The 16951-nt window shown below is 42.7% G+C and overlaps 1 protein-coding gene across 14 annotated transcripts in view; it reads left to right on the top strand.

Annotated features, from left to right (window-relative positions):
* The window catches only part of Cpeb3 (cytoplasmic polyadenylation element binding protein 3), a 173298-nt gene that overhangs the window by 136259 nt on the left and 20088 nt on the right, over positions 1-16951 (top strand). For all 14 annotated transcript variants that reach the window (XM_029536987.1, XM_029536993.1, XM_021193125.2 and 11 more), the window contains 2 exons: positions 6274-6388; positions 15819-16000. In XM_029536987.1, coding sequence (XP_029392847.1) covers positions 6274-6388; positions 15819-16000 — 297 coding nt within the window. The remainder of the gene's footprint in view (positions 1-6273; positions 6389-15818; positions 16001-16951) is intronic.

Raw genomic sequence — 16951 nt, 5'->3', positions numbered from 1 at the left:
GAGTGTGCAGATGTTATGGCTTGGGAGTCATGGATGGAGAAGAGTGTGCAGATGTTATGGCTTGGGAGTCATGGATGGAGAAGAGTGTGCAGATGGTATGGCTTGGTCAGGAACGTGTTTGCTTTCAGTTGCGGCTTTTGACTGCAGCATTTCATTAATAATGACTTTACTAATTCAAGAGTAAGTCATGGGTGCATATTACATAACCTTTTTCGTAGTATCATTTGTTCATTCTCTATTTTTTATTTTTTTTTATTTTTTTATTTTTTGCTAAGCATCCCTATGAAAGAGTACACAAAATTCCATGCTTTATTAGCAATTGACAGCCCCTGAGAGGCTTTGAAGCCTTGCATGGAGTGGCCACTACAGCTTAGTGCACGCTGCGGGATCTACCTTACTGTACATGGTGGGACACCAGGAGCATTCTGGAAGGCACAAGACAGAATTTCCCGGGATTATTTATTGCTCCCTGTCTAGAAAGAATTTTGGCTCTTTTGATGAAGTTCCCTGGAGCATTTTGTTTTGTTTTGGTTTGGTTTTTGTCTGAGGATCAGTTAGACCAGTGGTTCTCAGCCTTGCTAATGCTTCGACCCTTTAATACAGTTCCTCATGTCTGCTACTTCACAACTGTGATCTTGCTAACGTTATGAATCATAATGTAAATATCTGTGTTTTCCAAAGGTCTTAGGAGACCTCTGTGAAAGGGTCATTCCACTCCCAAAGGAATTGTAACCCACAAGTTGAGAACAGCTGGGTTAGAGGGTTAGAGTCACAGCTTTGGGCCTGCAGCCCCAGAGCCATGTAGGATACAGAACTCTTACCAAAGCCAAGGACTGATCAGTTATCAGACTCTGTTCTTTCTCCTCACCCGGGTTGTCGCCTGGTAGAGAAGAACACTTGAGACTAATAGACAGCATCTACTCCTGGAAATTAGCTGATTTGTTTATTACTATCTGAGAAATGAAAATTAGCTCAAAATGAAATACCAAATATATATGTGCTTTGAAAAATTTAATTCCTCAAATACCGCTGCTATGGCTGCTAGTTTCTGTGTTTAGTAATAAAAAGAGCCCTTATACCATGAAAAAGGCAAAGACACTCTACAAAGTATAAACTCTTTCTGCTTCTGCTGGCTCTTTCTGTTTGTGCTGTCACACTTTAATGATTTGGTGAGGGCTGTGGTACTTAAAATAGAATTGCTGACAGCTGACATGGGTCAGAGTCCATCCCTTCAACTGACCCGTTACAGCTATATGTCAGGGGACTTGGTTTAGCTGACTCATCCTGGCTGGATGAGTTGGGATGCTGCCACTTGCTGTGGAGAGCATTCCTGATGGTTCTGCACTATTGTTGTTCATGTAAAATGAAAGGATTGTAGGATTAGGGGGGAGAAAACTAGTCTTTTCTTGAAGAGTAGGGACTTGAAGGTTATGGGGGCGGGGAAGCCCAGGAAATCACAAAGTGGGGGTTAGAGTTGACAGTGTCTCAGCTCTGAGCTTTGTAGGAGAGAGCTAATAGCCAGATGGCTGCGGAGGAAGTGTCAGCTCTGGCACCTGAGCTGACCGTGGAGCTGCAGTGCTGATTTTTTAGTTCCTTTTGGAAAAACAGATGCAACAAGACACCTTGCAGTAGAATATTTTTGTGATGGGCGTTTGTAACATACAGTGGTAACCAGGAGGATGAAGTATAAAGCAAGGTGTTCCAAATGAGTGTTCAGAATTAGTGATCTACGCTAATTTGAATCTAAATAGAGAATTCTAGAATTGTAGGAAGGCTAAATGATGTTTTAAAACACACTCGAGTGCATGCGTACCCTCTCGAACACACACACACACACACACACACACACACACACACACCAAAAAACTTGAAGCCCTTTTCTTTGTTCTTCCCTTTCCCTCCCTCCCTCCCTCCCTCCTTTCTCTCTCTCTCTCTTTCTTTCTTTCTTTCTTTCTTTTTTCAAGACAGGGTCTCTCCATGCAACCCTGGCTGGCCTGGAACTCTGTGTAGACCACAAGGCTCAAGCTTCAGAGTTTTGCCTGCCTCTTCTTCCCAAGTGCTGGGATTAAAGGCCTGTGCCAGTGTGCAAGGCCATTGTGTTTTCTTTTATTCTGTGATTAAAGATAGAAAGTTTTTGTTAATTTTCATTGACCTCTTTAGCTAGTGATTTTTATATGTCTTCAGTCTAAACAAGCGATCCATGTTGAACTCTTAATGTTTTTCTTAGTAGTTGACTTGCTCTTAATTCTATTAATCACCTTTTGTTTTCAGTAAATAAAATTTTAGTTTTTAATTTAGATCCAGTATTTTACTCTTTATTAATAGTAAATATAACCAGGCTGGTGAGATGGCTCAGCTGGTAAGAGCACCCGACTGCTCTTCCAAAGGTGCAAAGTTCAAATCCCAGCAACCACATGGTGGCTCACAACCATCCTTAACGAGATCTGACCCCCTCTTCTGGAGTGTCTGAAGACAGATACAGTGTACTTACATATAATAAATAAAAATAAATCTTTAAAAAATAAAATAGTAAATATAACCGAACTGATTTGGTAACATGTATTTAATTAAGGTTAGTCTGAGAACTTTTAACTCTTTAGACAGCTGTTTAATATTTAAATATATTAACTAATTTACTACTATTAAATTTACTCTTAACTACTTAAAGTTAATTTCAGTAGAAGTAACCTTTTCAAAACAATAACAGTTCATCACTCAATAGAGTACTTCAGTGTAGGACAGTGATGCCCAAATTCGAACATTATGTTTATGTTATATTTAAAAGTTGCATAGAAATAAATTGGGAGCCGGACTTGGTGGCGCATGCCTTTAATCCCAGCACTTGGGAGGCAGAGGCAGGCGGATTTCTGAGTTCGAGGCCAGCCTGGTCTACAAAGTGAGTTCCAGGACAGCCAGGGCTACACAGAGAAACCCTGTCTTGAAAAACCAAAAAAAAAAAAAAAAAGATAACTTGGTATATGCTATGTTTAACAACATTGAACAGATTTCTTGCCTGAAGACTTCCTTAGAGTTTTCAATTAAGTACATCAATGAATGTCCTGAAACTCCAAGAAGATAATCTACAGTTTTCCCCAAATAGCAGTCGTCTGACACAGCAACCCTGAGGACATGCACTCTGTAGAAGACACATTGGGAGACCTCAGAATTTACACTTTTACCAATAACTGTGGGTTTTATTAGTGTTGCATTCCTTCAAGGTTACTCTGTGGCATAAATAAATGTTTATACCAGCAAGCTTTGTGTAAAACAGATTACTGATTCAGACGTTAAGAATTTAGAAGACACATAGTTCAGCCAAACATCGATTTCATGGTCCTCAGGAAAGCCTTCAGAGGAATGCATAATTCAAAAAAGAAACTAAAAGAAAATAAGTTTTGTATTTTTCTTTTGTAAGTGCTTCTTGAGCATTGCTGCCATCAGGGAGGCATGAGTTGTGTGGAAGTAGCTTGTATCTCAGAGAGAGCAGCCATTGTGAGAGGGAAAGCCTCAGCCCACAGTCATAGTGCTCTGCTAATGCAGAGTGCACTGATGCTGGCCTATGTCAACTTTTCTTTAGTTCTGCAGGGCACCAGCTCTGAGCAGCGGTTTCCTGGCAGCAGCTGGGAAGTGCGGGTTTGGTGACTAGGGTTGATCAGTGCTGTGTTGTAAGCCTTCTTCCTGTGTTTCTACCTAAGCTGTGAAGCCAAGAATAGAGCAAAGGCATGGAGTTGTGTGTGAGGTGATGAGGCAGAGGGAAGTGGAGGTGGAAGGAAGACCATTGCTGACAAAAGCTGTCATGGAGACAGTTCTGGGGCTTCTGCAGTATTCTTTGACCAGCTGAACCGTACAACTATTACAGAAGGTGCAATGTGTTTCCTGTAATGTTTATGAGACAAAACCAGATAGATCTCTATGGAAACGTCATGGAACTTATTTTCATTTTGAAACGAAGTGATGAATTCATGATTTAAATTTGTGGTGTATAGGGGTATAACTCCCCCTTTTTATTTTATGAAGATACTGTTTTAAAGTTCCACAATACCTGTTTCTCAATACCTTGTTCTTGAGGATTATAAGGAATCCCAGTAATATGGATAATATTAAATTGTTGACAAAACCAGTTGTATTCAGAAGTGCACAATGATAGTCTTAGCTAGATGGGAAGTTGAGGCTGGGGGATGTTTGAGCCCAGGAGTTTTTGAGACCTCCCTGAGCAAATATGTTGAGGCTGCAACTGAAGCACCAAGAGGGTTGGGGGGACAGTGACCATGACCAAAGTCAGCCAACAGTGTGTGAGTCCATAAGCTGCCATAACAGCTTTGTTAGAAGTCAGGCTGGCAGAGGGGTTCCATGCCGGATGCGTATCCCTCTTCTTAAACCTTCATCCCTCCAATATCAGGAAATGACTGTGTTGATAATTAAAAATTAGTGATGCTCCCTCATGAAAGCACGAAACCACTTTTGTGGGAATGACAAGGGAGCAGTCATGGAGCCCAGCTAAGCACATCTTACAGGAATGACAGTGCGTTTTCTCATACAGCAAAGGAGGATCACACCCTGTAGCCCTAACAGAATGGCTAGCAGGCTCATGTTGTTAGAGTCTAAAGAAGAATTGAAAAAATTGTGGTTTTTTGCTTTCTAGTAAGAGAAACAGTATAATAAAAGAAAAAAGAGAGAGAGAGAGAAGCCTAGGCTGGGGTAAGGTAACCTGGCCATTTGAAGGACTGTGGGTTCTTTCTAAGGAACGGTACCAGTTTTAGAAAAGCTGCGGGCAGGCAGACAGAAGCCAAATCTGGCCAGGCAGGAGCACCAGGCTTACTGAGCCAAGCCACTGAGACCAGAAATGGATTCTGTGGGTGTTAAAATATGAAAAAATTCACCTGTTTTGTATCCTGTCTTAACCTGAGAGGGAGAGAGGATAGGCATTAACTCCTTAAGGGCAAACACCACCAGGTGGCTTCTCCTGGCTGGTCTCCAGTGGCCACCCACTTGCCAACTACCCCTCTGGGGACAGTGTCACCCTTAACCTTTTAGCGTAGAAAGTTTAGCATTGGTTTTGCTTTGTTTTAAACTGTTCTTTGTAATCCTGTCATGATTCAAAGGAATTTAAGGGTAGGCTGATAAGATACTTCATTTCTTAGTGAATGATAAAATAATACAAACTATTGGCAGAAAATTAAGAATCCAAATAAAAAGAAATACTGTGGGCAAGCAGTGAAGTGGTGAGTAAAGATGCTTACCACCTGACAATGCAGAATGCAAGCCTCATAACCTGAGGTCTATCTTCAGAACCCACAGAAAGCTGGAAGGAGAAAACCGACTCCAAAAATTGTCCTCTGACTTCTACACTCATGCATGCACATACACTACACACACACACACACACACACACACACACACACATATCTGGAATGCATGCCTATGCATGTATACATATATACCACACACACACACACACACACACACACACACACACATACATTCATGCTTGAATAAGAAAATAAGTTGTAATGGTTTCTTTTTATATTCTTTAAACGTTTATGGGTTGGTGAGATGGCACAGCAGTTAAAGGTGCTAAAAAGAGAGAATGCCAACTCCTGCAACAAACAACAGTTCTCTTCCCCCTCTGTCTCTGTCTGTCTGTCCTCTCCTCTCACTCTGTGTGTCTGTGTGTCCGTATTTGTCTCTTGCATGTGAGCTCATACACACACAACATTTGCCTTTATTTAACCAACCTTGTGTAGAAAATCAGTTTAATAATTAAATTAGATACTGTTCTCTAAGGGTCAGGGTTTGCCATTTCTGTAATTGTTTGCTAACTTGAGTGTTAATCTGTGTTATGTCATATTGTTTAAAAAGTAAATACTTTAACTTGGGATGGTGATGAGAATTGAAAATCCAGGAAAATAGATAATTCTCAGGAAATAGTCCTAATGTTTCTGTTCCTTTTAGCTGGATTCATTACAAAAAGCTAGGTGGTTATCAATAGTCTGTGATGTGTTCAGATGAACTGGATTCAAATCTCAGAATTGGCTGGAGACTACCTTTAATGACACGGGTGGTTTGTGCGGGGGTTCATGATATGTGTCTGGAGCGTTGAGTGGCTTCCCCAAGACTAAACGGCACTTCATGCAGACCGTATTAAGTAATAACTTGATTTTGTTTGGAACTTGGATGTTGTGAAAATGCACAGTGGGTGTGTCATGAGTCATCTTATTCTCATTTGGAGTTGATGGAAATGAAGTAAGGACCAAGTAAACGCCTTTTTTTCAGGTGCAAATCCGACCATGGAACCTAAGTGACAGTGACTTTGTAATGGATGGCTCTCAGCCTTTGGACCCCAGAAAAACTATCTTTGTTGGGGGAGTTCCACGACCCCTTCGAGCTGGTGAGTGGAAATAGACACAGCATGGCAAAAGTGCTGAGTCCGCAGTGCCTTAGCTCTGGCTCTCCAGTCAGCCAGCCTCAGCCTCCAAAGGGAAGCCTGCTGTGCCAGTTCACTGAGCGACGTCCTTATGGCTAAGAATTTCCCCAAATGCTGTATATTCTTATGGTGCGGGAGTCAAGTTCATTAAACCATTCTGTGGAAAGGGTGAGGTCTATTTAGTTCTTTCCTTTATACCCACATATTTAAAATAATAATATCTGGCAGTGTGCACGCTCACGCCACTTAGTGTTGTTCCAGACGACAGGCACCCTGTCAGAAGTCTGCCAATGTGTCTGGGTGCCTAGGCAATCAGAAGACAAGCTATGGCTGGGGACCGTGCCTGGGAATTAAACTGTGCTTCTGAGCCTCCCCAGCAAGGTGGAATCTGATTAGTTCTTATGAGTTCCAAAAATGAATCATAATTCTTTAATTATGATTTTGGAGAAGCTCTTGTTTTGTGGTGGGTTTTTGGTGCAGTACTGGGGATTGAACCCATGACTTGACACAACTAGTCAAGTGTTCATATCCTCAACCCACCTTTTGCGTTTATTCTGACAGCCTCTCAGAGTTGCCAGGCTGGCCTGGACTCACTGTGTAGTCCAGGCAGGCCTTGAATCCTCCTTTCCCAAACTTTGAAGTGGCTGAGATTGCAGGCCTGGACCACCCGGCCCGACCCCTGCTGCTCCTGCTGTCCTGTTTCCGAAGCTAAAGCAGTTGTGCTGCTGAGGGCAGCTGAGTCCTAACGAACTAGAGACTTGAGGTGGTGTTGGACTGATGTTTCGCTGCTTAAACCTGGAGACAAGTCAGGAGCAGTGACACATGCCTGTCAGCCAAGCACTCTGGAGTCTGACACAAGATGCTTTGTAAACCTGACTCCTGCCTGAGCTTCCACTTACTGAGCGAATACAAAGCCAGCCTGAGCTACACAGAAAACTCTGAAGAATTCTCAACAGTATTTGAATTCTAACTCCAGCCTACACATTAAAAACAAACAAAACTTTGCAACTCTATAAAGGTATCTTCCTAAATTTGATGGCTCACACTTATAACGCTAGCACTGAGAGGTTGAAGCAGGGAGATTGTGAGTTTTGGGCTAAACTGAATAATGGGATATAATCCTATTGTGAGGAACTTCTAAAATATTTTGATTATGGTAATTTTACATTATTTCTAAAAGTCAGAGATTTCTGGGTCTGCTTTTTCTTCTAATGAAAAACTATACCAAAGGAAAGCAAGCAGAGCAATGAGATCCCTCTTCCTTAGCCAACACCACTTGGTAAAATCTAGGCAGGGCCACCTCACTGGGAACAAGGAGACAGACACAGCCTTTTGGTCTGAGTTAGATGGGTGTTTGCACAAACAGGCGATGTGAACAGGTGGGTGTCGTGAAGCACTCACAACCCTTGTGACTGTAGCTGTAGTACTAGTGACTGTAGTACACTGCAGTGACTACAGTGCAGTGGAAATTGTTTTAAGGTTTGACCCCTGCACTCTTTCCACATGAGAATCTTTAAAAGTCCTGAAACTGGACATGGGGACACACACTTGGAACCCTAAGCAGAAGAAGGTGGGCCTCCTGAGTTCCAGGCCAGCTTGTCTCAGTGAAGCTGTCTAAAAAAAATGTCCCACAATCATAAAAAGTACAACTGGCTTTTAACTAGTCAGGCCTTTTCTTCAAGTCACTAGAAGTGCAGCTTATAAGCTACATTGTACACACTGTTTAATATCAGCAGGATGCTGCAAGCTCTAGAATCAGGCAAAAATAATGCTAGGTTATAGAGCTGGGCATGGTGACCCACCTCTGCGATCCCTGTATTTGGAAGAAGGCGAGAGGAGCAAGAGGTCAGTCTTATCCTTAGCCATGTAGTGAGTTCAAGCCTTCTCAAAATGCGGGGGGGTGGGGGGGTATTTTTTTTAAAAAATTATATTCAGGTATCCAATCAGAAATAAGATTTGTGTTCTTTGCCTAGAGAATATACCTAATTAGTCTTGGATATCTTTTCTTTTTTAAGTTAGCTATTTTTGTCTTAAAATTGGTTTGTTTTGGTGGATATATAAGAGGGACCTAGTCACTCGGTCTTCTGGAAGTGTCACTTTCAGCACACTTAACAGTACTTCTAGAGGGCAGCTGGTAGCTAAGTGATTAGGAAGTTACCTGTTTAATAAATAAGCCAGGGTGTGCCGTACTGAACTGAGTGAGTGTCGCACTGTTGTGTTAAACAGGAAATTTTATATAGGAAACCAAAGTTTTAAGAGCAGAACACAAGAGACATATTGACAGTTGAAGACTGAGTCATATATATTCTTTAACATTTTGAAATTTGGTCTTGAAATATCGAACTTTTTTTAAAAGATTTTTGTGTTTGTTTGTTTGTTTGTTTATTGTGCCTGCCAGAGTTTATGAGCAGCACCTGCTCAAGGGCACCTGTGGAGGCCAAGGACGGAGCTGGAGGCACAGGTGCTTCAGTCATGTGACATGGGTCCTGGAAAAGCAGACCCGGGTCCTCTGCACAAGCAGTCAGTGCTCCTCACCCGAGCCACTCTCCAGACAGAGTGCTTTCTTTACAAAGTATTCTAAAGTCCTTCCTTGGGCCTCACTCAGCAGGTCAGGCTTTGGCTGTTGGGATAAATTTTACTTTATCCTTGGCCAAAACCGTCTTTTAACACATCAGAGTGATTGGAATGCCACCACCTACATTATTCCTTTAGCTCCTTTGAGGTTCTTGTTTGTTTTACTTTTGACACTGTAAGATAGGGACTGTGATCACTAATAGGATTCCTAAATTTAGCCTGTATCCATCCTACTAGAGATCCCTCTAAGGAACAAGTACTGTCCTGAACGGGCTTAGGGCACCCATCTAATTAAGTATTCCTACTCTTTGACAAAATCTTTTTTTTATTTATTTTATTTATTTATTGTTTACTTATTTATTCTGGAGTCAGGGTCTTACTCTGGTGATTGTGTCACCAAACTCATAATCCTCCTGCCAGATATGAACCGTCATACCCAGGTCAAACTTCCGTTTTAAAATTCAGGTTGGTAGGGGAAATCACAGGCCTATAAAAACTAACCTGAGCATTGAAGAAATCTGAAAATGAGCATATCTGGATGAGATTTCTCATCCCTCAGTTATAGGTAGAGGTCAGACAATGCACATCGCTCTCATCTCTTGCCCCCTTTCAATTACTCTTATGAGTAGCACCAGAAAGCTAAGAATGATTTGCCCCAAATCTGGTGTTTCTTAGGTCTGGATATCTTTCACCTTGAGGGGGGAAGAAAGCTGTAGGTAGATCCATCCTGCCCCCATGTGGCTAAAGTTTGCATATTTAGAGAGTCTACAAAGAACTAAGCATTTTGCTTTTCTGATGTCTAGAGACAACCATATGCTAACCTTTGGCCGTGTGATAGGAGCAACATCTTTTCCTGAATGCCCATACAGGAAAAGCCCTATGGCATTAGGACAGCTCCATTACACGCACTCCTGCACACCTCTTCAGTCATAAGTAAACAGTGTCAGGCTGGGGGGCTGTGAAGGGACCAAGTGGAGACTGAACCGTTGGCCCCCAGTGCTCTCGACTTCATCCGCATGTGTGCTGCTTTCATTCCGTCTTCTCGAATTAGGTGTCTGATTTGGGGACCACTGAAGTCACTAAGCTTTGGAATCTCTTCTTTCAAACCATTCTCTTCACTTGATGATTCCTGCCGGCATTGATCAGACTTGGCCTTGCAGAGCAGCCGCCGGCATCTGGAGAGGCTGCTGCCTTGAGCTCCAAGAGCCTTTTATGGCGTCTCTATTGTGGCTTCCTTGGTCTCTGTTAACATTGCTCTGATCATTCTCCCTCCCCTTTCTTTTTCACCCTGCTGATAGTCCATGGCAGATCCTGAAGTTGCCTTCTCCCTAACCCCAATGCCGTATGATGATGGCTTTTATGCCCAGATAAATGCTGGAGAGAATATACATCTCAGGGTGTCTCAAGATCGTTTGTTTCAGACATTTTGCGCAAACGTTCTGGTAGTTCACCTGAACTGGGGATCGTATTCTGACTTTCTGTTCTGTGAGGTGGGAGATGACCAAAATTGTTGAATATCAAGTTTCTCAGCAGTAGACGTTTTCTCATCCAGTCCCAAGTTTAGTCTGAAGTGACCCAAATAAACTCCAGGTTTGAAGTGCTTGTAGTGCTAAGGACTTTGTAATGCTGGTATGTGTTCCACCCCTTCTTCCCAAACAAACCTTTGCCCACAGATCCTGTCAAACATTGTCATATCCACTACAGACTGAGCCAGCATAAAGCCAAAGTTAGGCTAGGATGAACTGATGTTTATAGAGCAGAGAGGAAGCCAGCTTAATTCAAAGCAAAGATTTACAAGCAGGGATGAAACAAAACGAAGCAGTCGGGTGCTGCTGCGTTCTCAGCTGTATGCTTGGAGCCGGTTCATTCACTGGTCGGTCGCATTCATGATGACCTTGAGAGGCTGGAAGCGGTAGACTTTGCATTTTAGAAAGGAGGAGGCACTATTCAAGTCGAGTGTCAAGTCTTTCTGGTGCTTGAGCTCCGGGCTCTGTGCTGATGAAAACTGTCTTATCCAGGGAAGATCTGGGAGGGTGTCTAGTTAAAGGAGCAATTTGGCACCAGTTTCATTTCATGAAATTAAAGTTCCCTTTCTGACTGAGTGCTTCGATGCCATCCATTTAAAAACGTTTTGGGGCTCATCTGAACATGCCTCCTCTTGACCCCTCGTGAACTAGCATAAACATTATGGGAAGCCCAGAACGTTCATCCTCCTTCCTTCCAGAAGCCAGGACTGCCTTGTCGTCCCGAGGGGCTTCATGCCTTGTTCCTGCCCATTTTATGTGTTATTTCCAAAGAGAAAAAGTGAACTTCTGGCTTTATGGGGATCCTCATTCCTCTGCCACCCTACTTGGTTCTCGGTGTCCCAGTCTTAGACACTGCCCTTCAGGCTGGCTTTGAACAGCAACTAAACAAGAGGAACAGAACCCCGAGGTAGAGCAGAGTGGGGAGAATCAGCAAGACTTCCTTTCTGGTGAACTAAAGGTTTTTTTCTTATCTCTAAAGAATCAGGAGCTGGTCCAGGGAACCAAAACGGGTTCAGATTCAACTTCAGAAGTATACACAAAATAGAGTTCATGAAGACACTGTGTGCTTCCCACAGCTACATTATTCTTGCTTCCCTCTCTGGTGTGTGACACAGTGAAGCTCAGTGTGGGAGCCATCACGGGAACAGGGCTCACAGTACTCTCGCTGCTTGCTGGAAGCCGGTCACGACGTGACATGAGCATACGGTCTAAAATACAGTATGCCCTCACACACGCCTATGAAGCCTGCCGGCTTCTCACTTTTGTGCTGTCCAGGCAGACTCTGAGAACACTGGGAGTGGCCAGAAGTGGTTTGAGGCATTTCCTTGTCGACTCTTCCCTGTTGCCTACATAACTGCCATATAGACACCACACTCCTTCTCTGTATGCCCAGCTCTTGAGACCACATCTTTCTTGGGTTAATGGTTCTCACTGCTCCAGGGAATTATCCTATCCACTCTACTGAAGGAGGTTTAGGCTGAGGACTCACTCTCATAGGCTTACTTAATAGGACGTACCCTTGGTTGAAGACTCCGTTTTCACGACAAAGTTATGGTTTGTGTGTGCAGACACAGATGAAGGAATCCATGAAGATTTAGTTGTCTGTCTAAACAATTACTGTCTTGATTTCCTTTCTCCCTTCTAGAAAGTCAAAACGGCAGCCTGTCTTTTCACCCTTGCTTCCCCTCATCAGAAGAAAGGGGCGTTTGCAGGGCGCTCCTGTAGTCACTAACGATACTCACTGTAGAGAAACTTCCAACCCTAGCCTCTAAAGTAATTGTATGCTGCAACATTTCTGGTAAACTTACATCCTCTATTTAAAAAAAGAAAAGAAAAACTTGGAGATGGAGGGATAGTTCAGCACTTTAGAGTACGCACTTGCTGTTCAATCATGAGGACCAGAGTTCAAGTCCCAGCGCCCACACTGGGTGCCTCATAGGTGCCTAGCAATTCCAGATCCAAGGGTTTCGACACCTTTTTCTAGTCTCTGCAGACACTTGAACACATACAAATAAAAATAAATACTAAAAATGGGAAACTAGCAGAATGGAGATTTGTAGAACTTAAGAGAAGCTTATTATTCTACTTCTGTTAGTCACCCACCCAGTACAGGATGGATGAAGTTTCTCTTTCTGCTTTCTTTTAGTATGAAAATTATTGAAAAGGGATTACTTACTGAAAAGGTGGCTACTTTTTAAATATTGGAAACCCTGGTTAGTATTTAAGGGACATCACTTTAGCGTTTAAGCACTGTACGAGTTCAGGAAGACTTAGGAGTTGAGCAGACGGCCCATTGTAAACAGTTGTTTGCTTTTTATTGTTTTGTTTTGTTTTCTTCAAAGGTGATCATAACATAGACTTACTGCAGTTAAAATATAGACATGGAGAGCTGAGGTGTGACTCAGTTGGTAGAGCTCCGAGGTCAGTCCTGGGGACCACTAAAGCTAGGTGTGGTGGCACATACTTGTGATCATAGTACTTAAGAGATAGAGGCAGGAGGATAAAGAATTTAAGATTACACAGAAATTTTGAAGCCAGTCTGGGCTACATGAGAAAAACAAAACAAAAACAAGGTTTTTAGCCCCTCACCTCACCTCTCACTCCCACCAAAAAAAACAAAAACAAAAACAAAAAACAAAACAAAACAACAACAAAAAACCCCACGAATTAGATAAAAATTTGTCAGCTTCCTTGAGGGAAAAAAAAATACCCCCCCCCAAAAAAAACAACAAAAACAACAACAACAAAAAACTATTCCTTTAGCTATTTCAGGTTTGTTTATTCTATTTTATTTTTATTTGCCTTTTAACAAATTCCCTTTCACTTCAGTAAAACATTATTGCTCAAATATCTAGAGACATTTTGATAACCAAGAAAATGCTGTAGAATTCAGGAGAAAGCTTAATCCAAAAGCAAGAGTTTGATCCCCAGAACCTACATAAGCAAGTGAAAACCGGGCACAGTAATAGATGCTTACAATCTCAGCAGTGCAGAGGCAGTGCTAGAAGGGTCTTTGAGGCTCAATGGCCAGCCAGCGAGCCTAACAGGCAAGCTTCAGGGCCCAGTAAGAAACCACCGGTATCAAAGCCAGAGTGGACAGCTCCAGAGGAATGTGTCCCCCCTCCCCCCAAAGAGGTTACCCTCTGTGGTCTACATACCACACAACACGTGCACATACACACAACAATGACTGGATAGCTCATGAGTGGAAATTATTGTTTTTCTATAGTTTTGTAAAAGCATAATTGAGTGAGCGTCCCTGCTTCTTATTAGAAAAGTTCACTGCCAGTAATGCCAGTCATGATCTAGTCTTTGGCACATGAAGATGACTTTCAACTGAAAGATTCACCAAGCACTGGAATGTTGATGCTTATGGAAAGCGACTTCTGGAATCAGGACCCCTAAAATTCTTTGGAGACTGCTGTGGAGACATGTAGACACAGTCTAACTCCTCATTAACCAGAGCAGGTAGCTTTAACCTGCCAGCTACTAGCCTCCTTTGTAATCAGGTACCCTTTTGAGTACTTAGTATAGAAGACAGTGCTGTCTGATGCCTTTCTGGCTTTCTTTGCCTAGCCACTGGAGTGTGTCTCTCTTTCCTATTCCACAGCAAACCTGGTCTTTGGAAAATTAGTATCTCATTTCCTGGGCCTGCATATTACTTACTTCTCCAAGAAAAATTCATTAATGGATATGGTTTACAATACTCCCTTCAGTAGCCTGCTTTCTGTTCATAATAACATTGTCCACATGAGGAAAAGTTTAAACCTCAGAGGATGAAGTGTGAGGAACCACTGACCTCTGATATTCAGGATACAGGTGCAGTTCTTGTTGCATTGTGCAAGTGAATGCTTTTCGAGGTTCTGCTGCAAGCTGCAGCACAATTCACTTGACTTTAACCAGCAGTGCTCCCAGCTGTTGGGACTCAGTAACTCTGACAATAATGGGACACTTGGGATAGCTTTCTGCTGCTTGACCTTCCATACCACTTACTCTTGGTCTAGTTGGTGCCAGTTCATTTTCTCACTTGAAACTTACTACTTCATTATGTCATTCTTCCTTTTAAAAAAAAAAAAAAAGTGGGCATTTAGGGAAAAAAAAAAATCAATGTTAGGCAGCCTAGTATACAAAGAAATTGAAGTGCAATGACAGCCTTTCTGACACAATGACAGTTTTTCTTACTGCCTTTGCAACCTCATTATGCCAGAATGAATTCGTTTTACATCTGTTTGAAGAATTCAGGGGTGTCCTACCACACCATTGGGCCCGCAGAGCCCTTGCCTGACCCCACCAGAGGAATGTGGTGGTATTTGCAGCATTGGCTCTGGTCATTGTCTTTTTTTTTCCTGTTTTCTCCTTTTCAAATGCCATATGTAGGTTTTGAAGGTGAATGGGTTTAGGTCACTTCCGAGGGGTAGGCCTGAGTCTTTGGATTTAGACTGTGGCCTGAAAGGAATGGCCATAGCCAGAGATGATGCTCAAGTAAACAGTTACCTTCAGGCAGTTGACAGCACAGGTAAGTGCCACATGTCTCTCGGGGATACCCTGATTGACGGTGGGCGTAATTTTTTTTTAATATCAGACCTTTCGAACGTTCCAATTCCAAAATAACTTCTCTATAAGCATTTTCTAAATATACCAAAATCAAGGCAAGAAACGTGGCAAGGGCTGTAGACTGGACCATTAGCTTAGACCTCTAACAAGATTGCCGGGTATGTGTTTTTAACAGCTTGGAGACAGCTTCCTGGCTATCTATTGCTATTCTTATTAACTAGTGTCAGTATTTAGAATTCAGTATGAGATGCTGTGAAGATTTCTCAGTTGGGGTAGAATCTACTCTTCATTCACATTTTTATCAATGCCAGAGTCTGCATTTGTAGACACATTGTCTCTAGATGGAATAAGGACTGGATTCTGCAGCTCTGATGAGGCAGGGAGGCATCAGAAGCCCTGTTCAGTCTCAGGCTCATAAGTAGTTGCTTTACCATAACTTGTTGGGCCATGAATTGCCCCCCCCCCAGGCCCAGGACAGTAGGCTGAAATGTGAGGACAGATCACCACTACAGTGCTTCTTTAATACTGTGCTTTAGTTGTGACTGCACACGTGTAAATTGGTTTGTATTTTACTTTAAACTATCCAGTGAGTGGCTCTTTGATCAGAATTGGAAGACTACTGTGGCTATTCCTCATAAGCCGCCTCCTGGGTTTTCTTTTTGTAGTTAGACTGCATGATCCCCTTTTCTTGGGTGAGTAGCTCCAAATGGTTAAACACAGACATGTTTATTTTCTTACAGTTGAACTGGCAATGATAATGGACCGTTTGTACGGTGGTGTTTGCTATGCTGGCATTGACACAGACCCAGAGCTGAAGTACCCGAAAGGTGCTGGGCGTGTTGCGTTCTCCAATCAGCAGAGCTACATTGCAGCCATCAGTGCTCGCTTTGTGCAGCTTCAACACAACGACATTGACAAACGGGTAAGCAACCACTCAGGGTGGGGAGGAAATGAAGTTTGTTTGTGCAGCCCTGGGCCAGACAGTATTCTGTGATCATAAGAGAGCAGCTGTGCCTCGAATGGCGTCAGGCTATGAGTCCACGGAGGTTGTCTGAAGAAGAGAGCATCCTTAGAGTTTTAGATATGGATGAACCTCCTGCCTTGCTTCTTTTTCTCCCCAGGGTGATGGAAGTAAATATGCAAAATTTAGTGTACCAAAGCAGTAGCAATGGCTTAATAAAGACTGAGAGCCAGTCACGTGTTGGACCTAGGCAGTGCTCTTAAAATAAACTTGAATTGACATGTTTGGAAATATATATAAAATTTTGAATGTACATTTTTTTAATTGTAACATCACACTTAATAGCAATCATGGGAACCAAATACTACGCCCTTCACTCTTCTCTCCAGCTTCACCTAATTTTACTACTCAGGACATACATGCATGTATGCCCACATGCATGTTACATCACCTGCCATTTCACTCATTGTTGTTAACCTGCTTGGGCCCGAAGCATTGAGTGAACTTCCTTTGATCTAAAGAGAGAACATGGCGGGCTGAGGGAGTTGGTGTGCTCTGATGGCTCTGTGGACAGTTCTCCACTGTCAGGAAGGTTGGGGGCATGGAAGGAGTGTATCTGATCACAGTGCACAAAGGGGAGCAAGCACCATGCCTTGACCTCCTGCATGGAAGTGTCCAGTGTTGTTCATGCTTCTAATGGAAGTGATCCTTGAGGCACTGACTAGACTGGAATAAATGGAGTAGCACCCTTCTGTGGGGCTTCGCACACCCCTGCAGTCCACTTTGATTGATTCTGTGTAGCAGTGTTCCTAGCATCTTAGTGGAAATTTCCCTTGGTGATATACTTTTCATATTCAGCAAAATTATGTTTTGTTAACATGTGTTCTGAATAAATACTCTATGGTCCTATGG

This window comes from Mus pahari, chromosome 1 (assembly GCF_900095145.1).
Source record: "Mus pahari chromosome 1, PAHARI_EIJ_v1.1, whole genome shotgun sequence".
Taxonomy (NCBI): Eukaryota; Metazoa; Chordata; class Mammalia; order Rodentia; family Muridae; genus Mus; species Mus pahari.
This window is presented reverse-complemented; position numbering and strand designations above follow the sequence as displayed.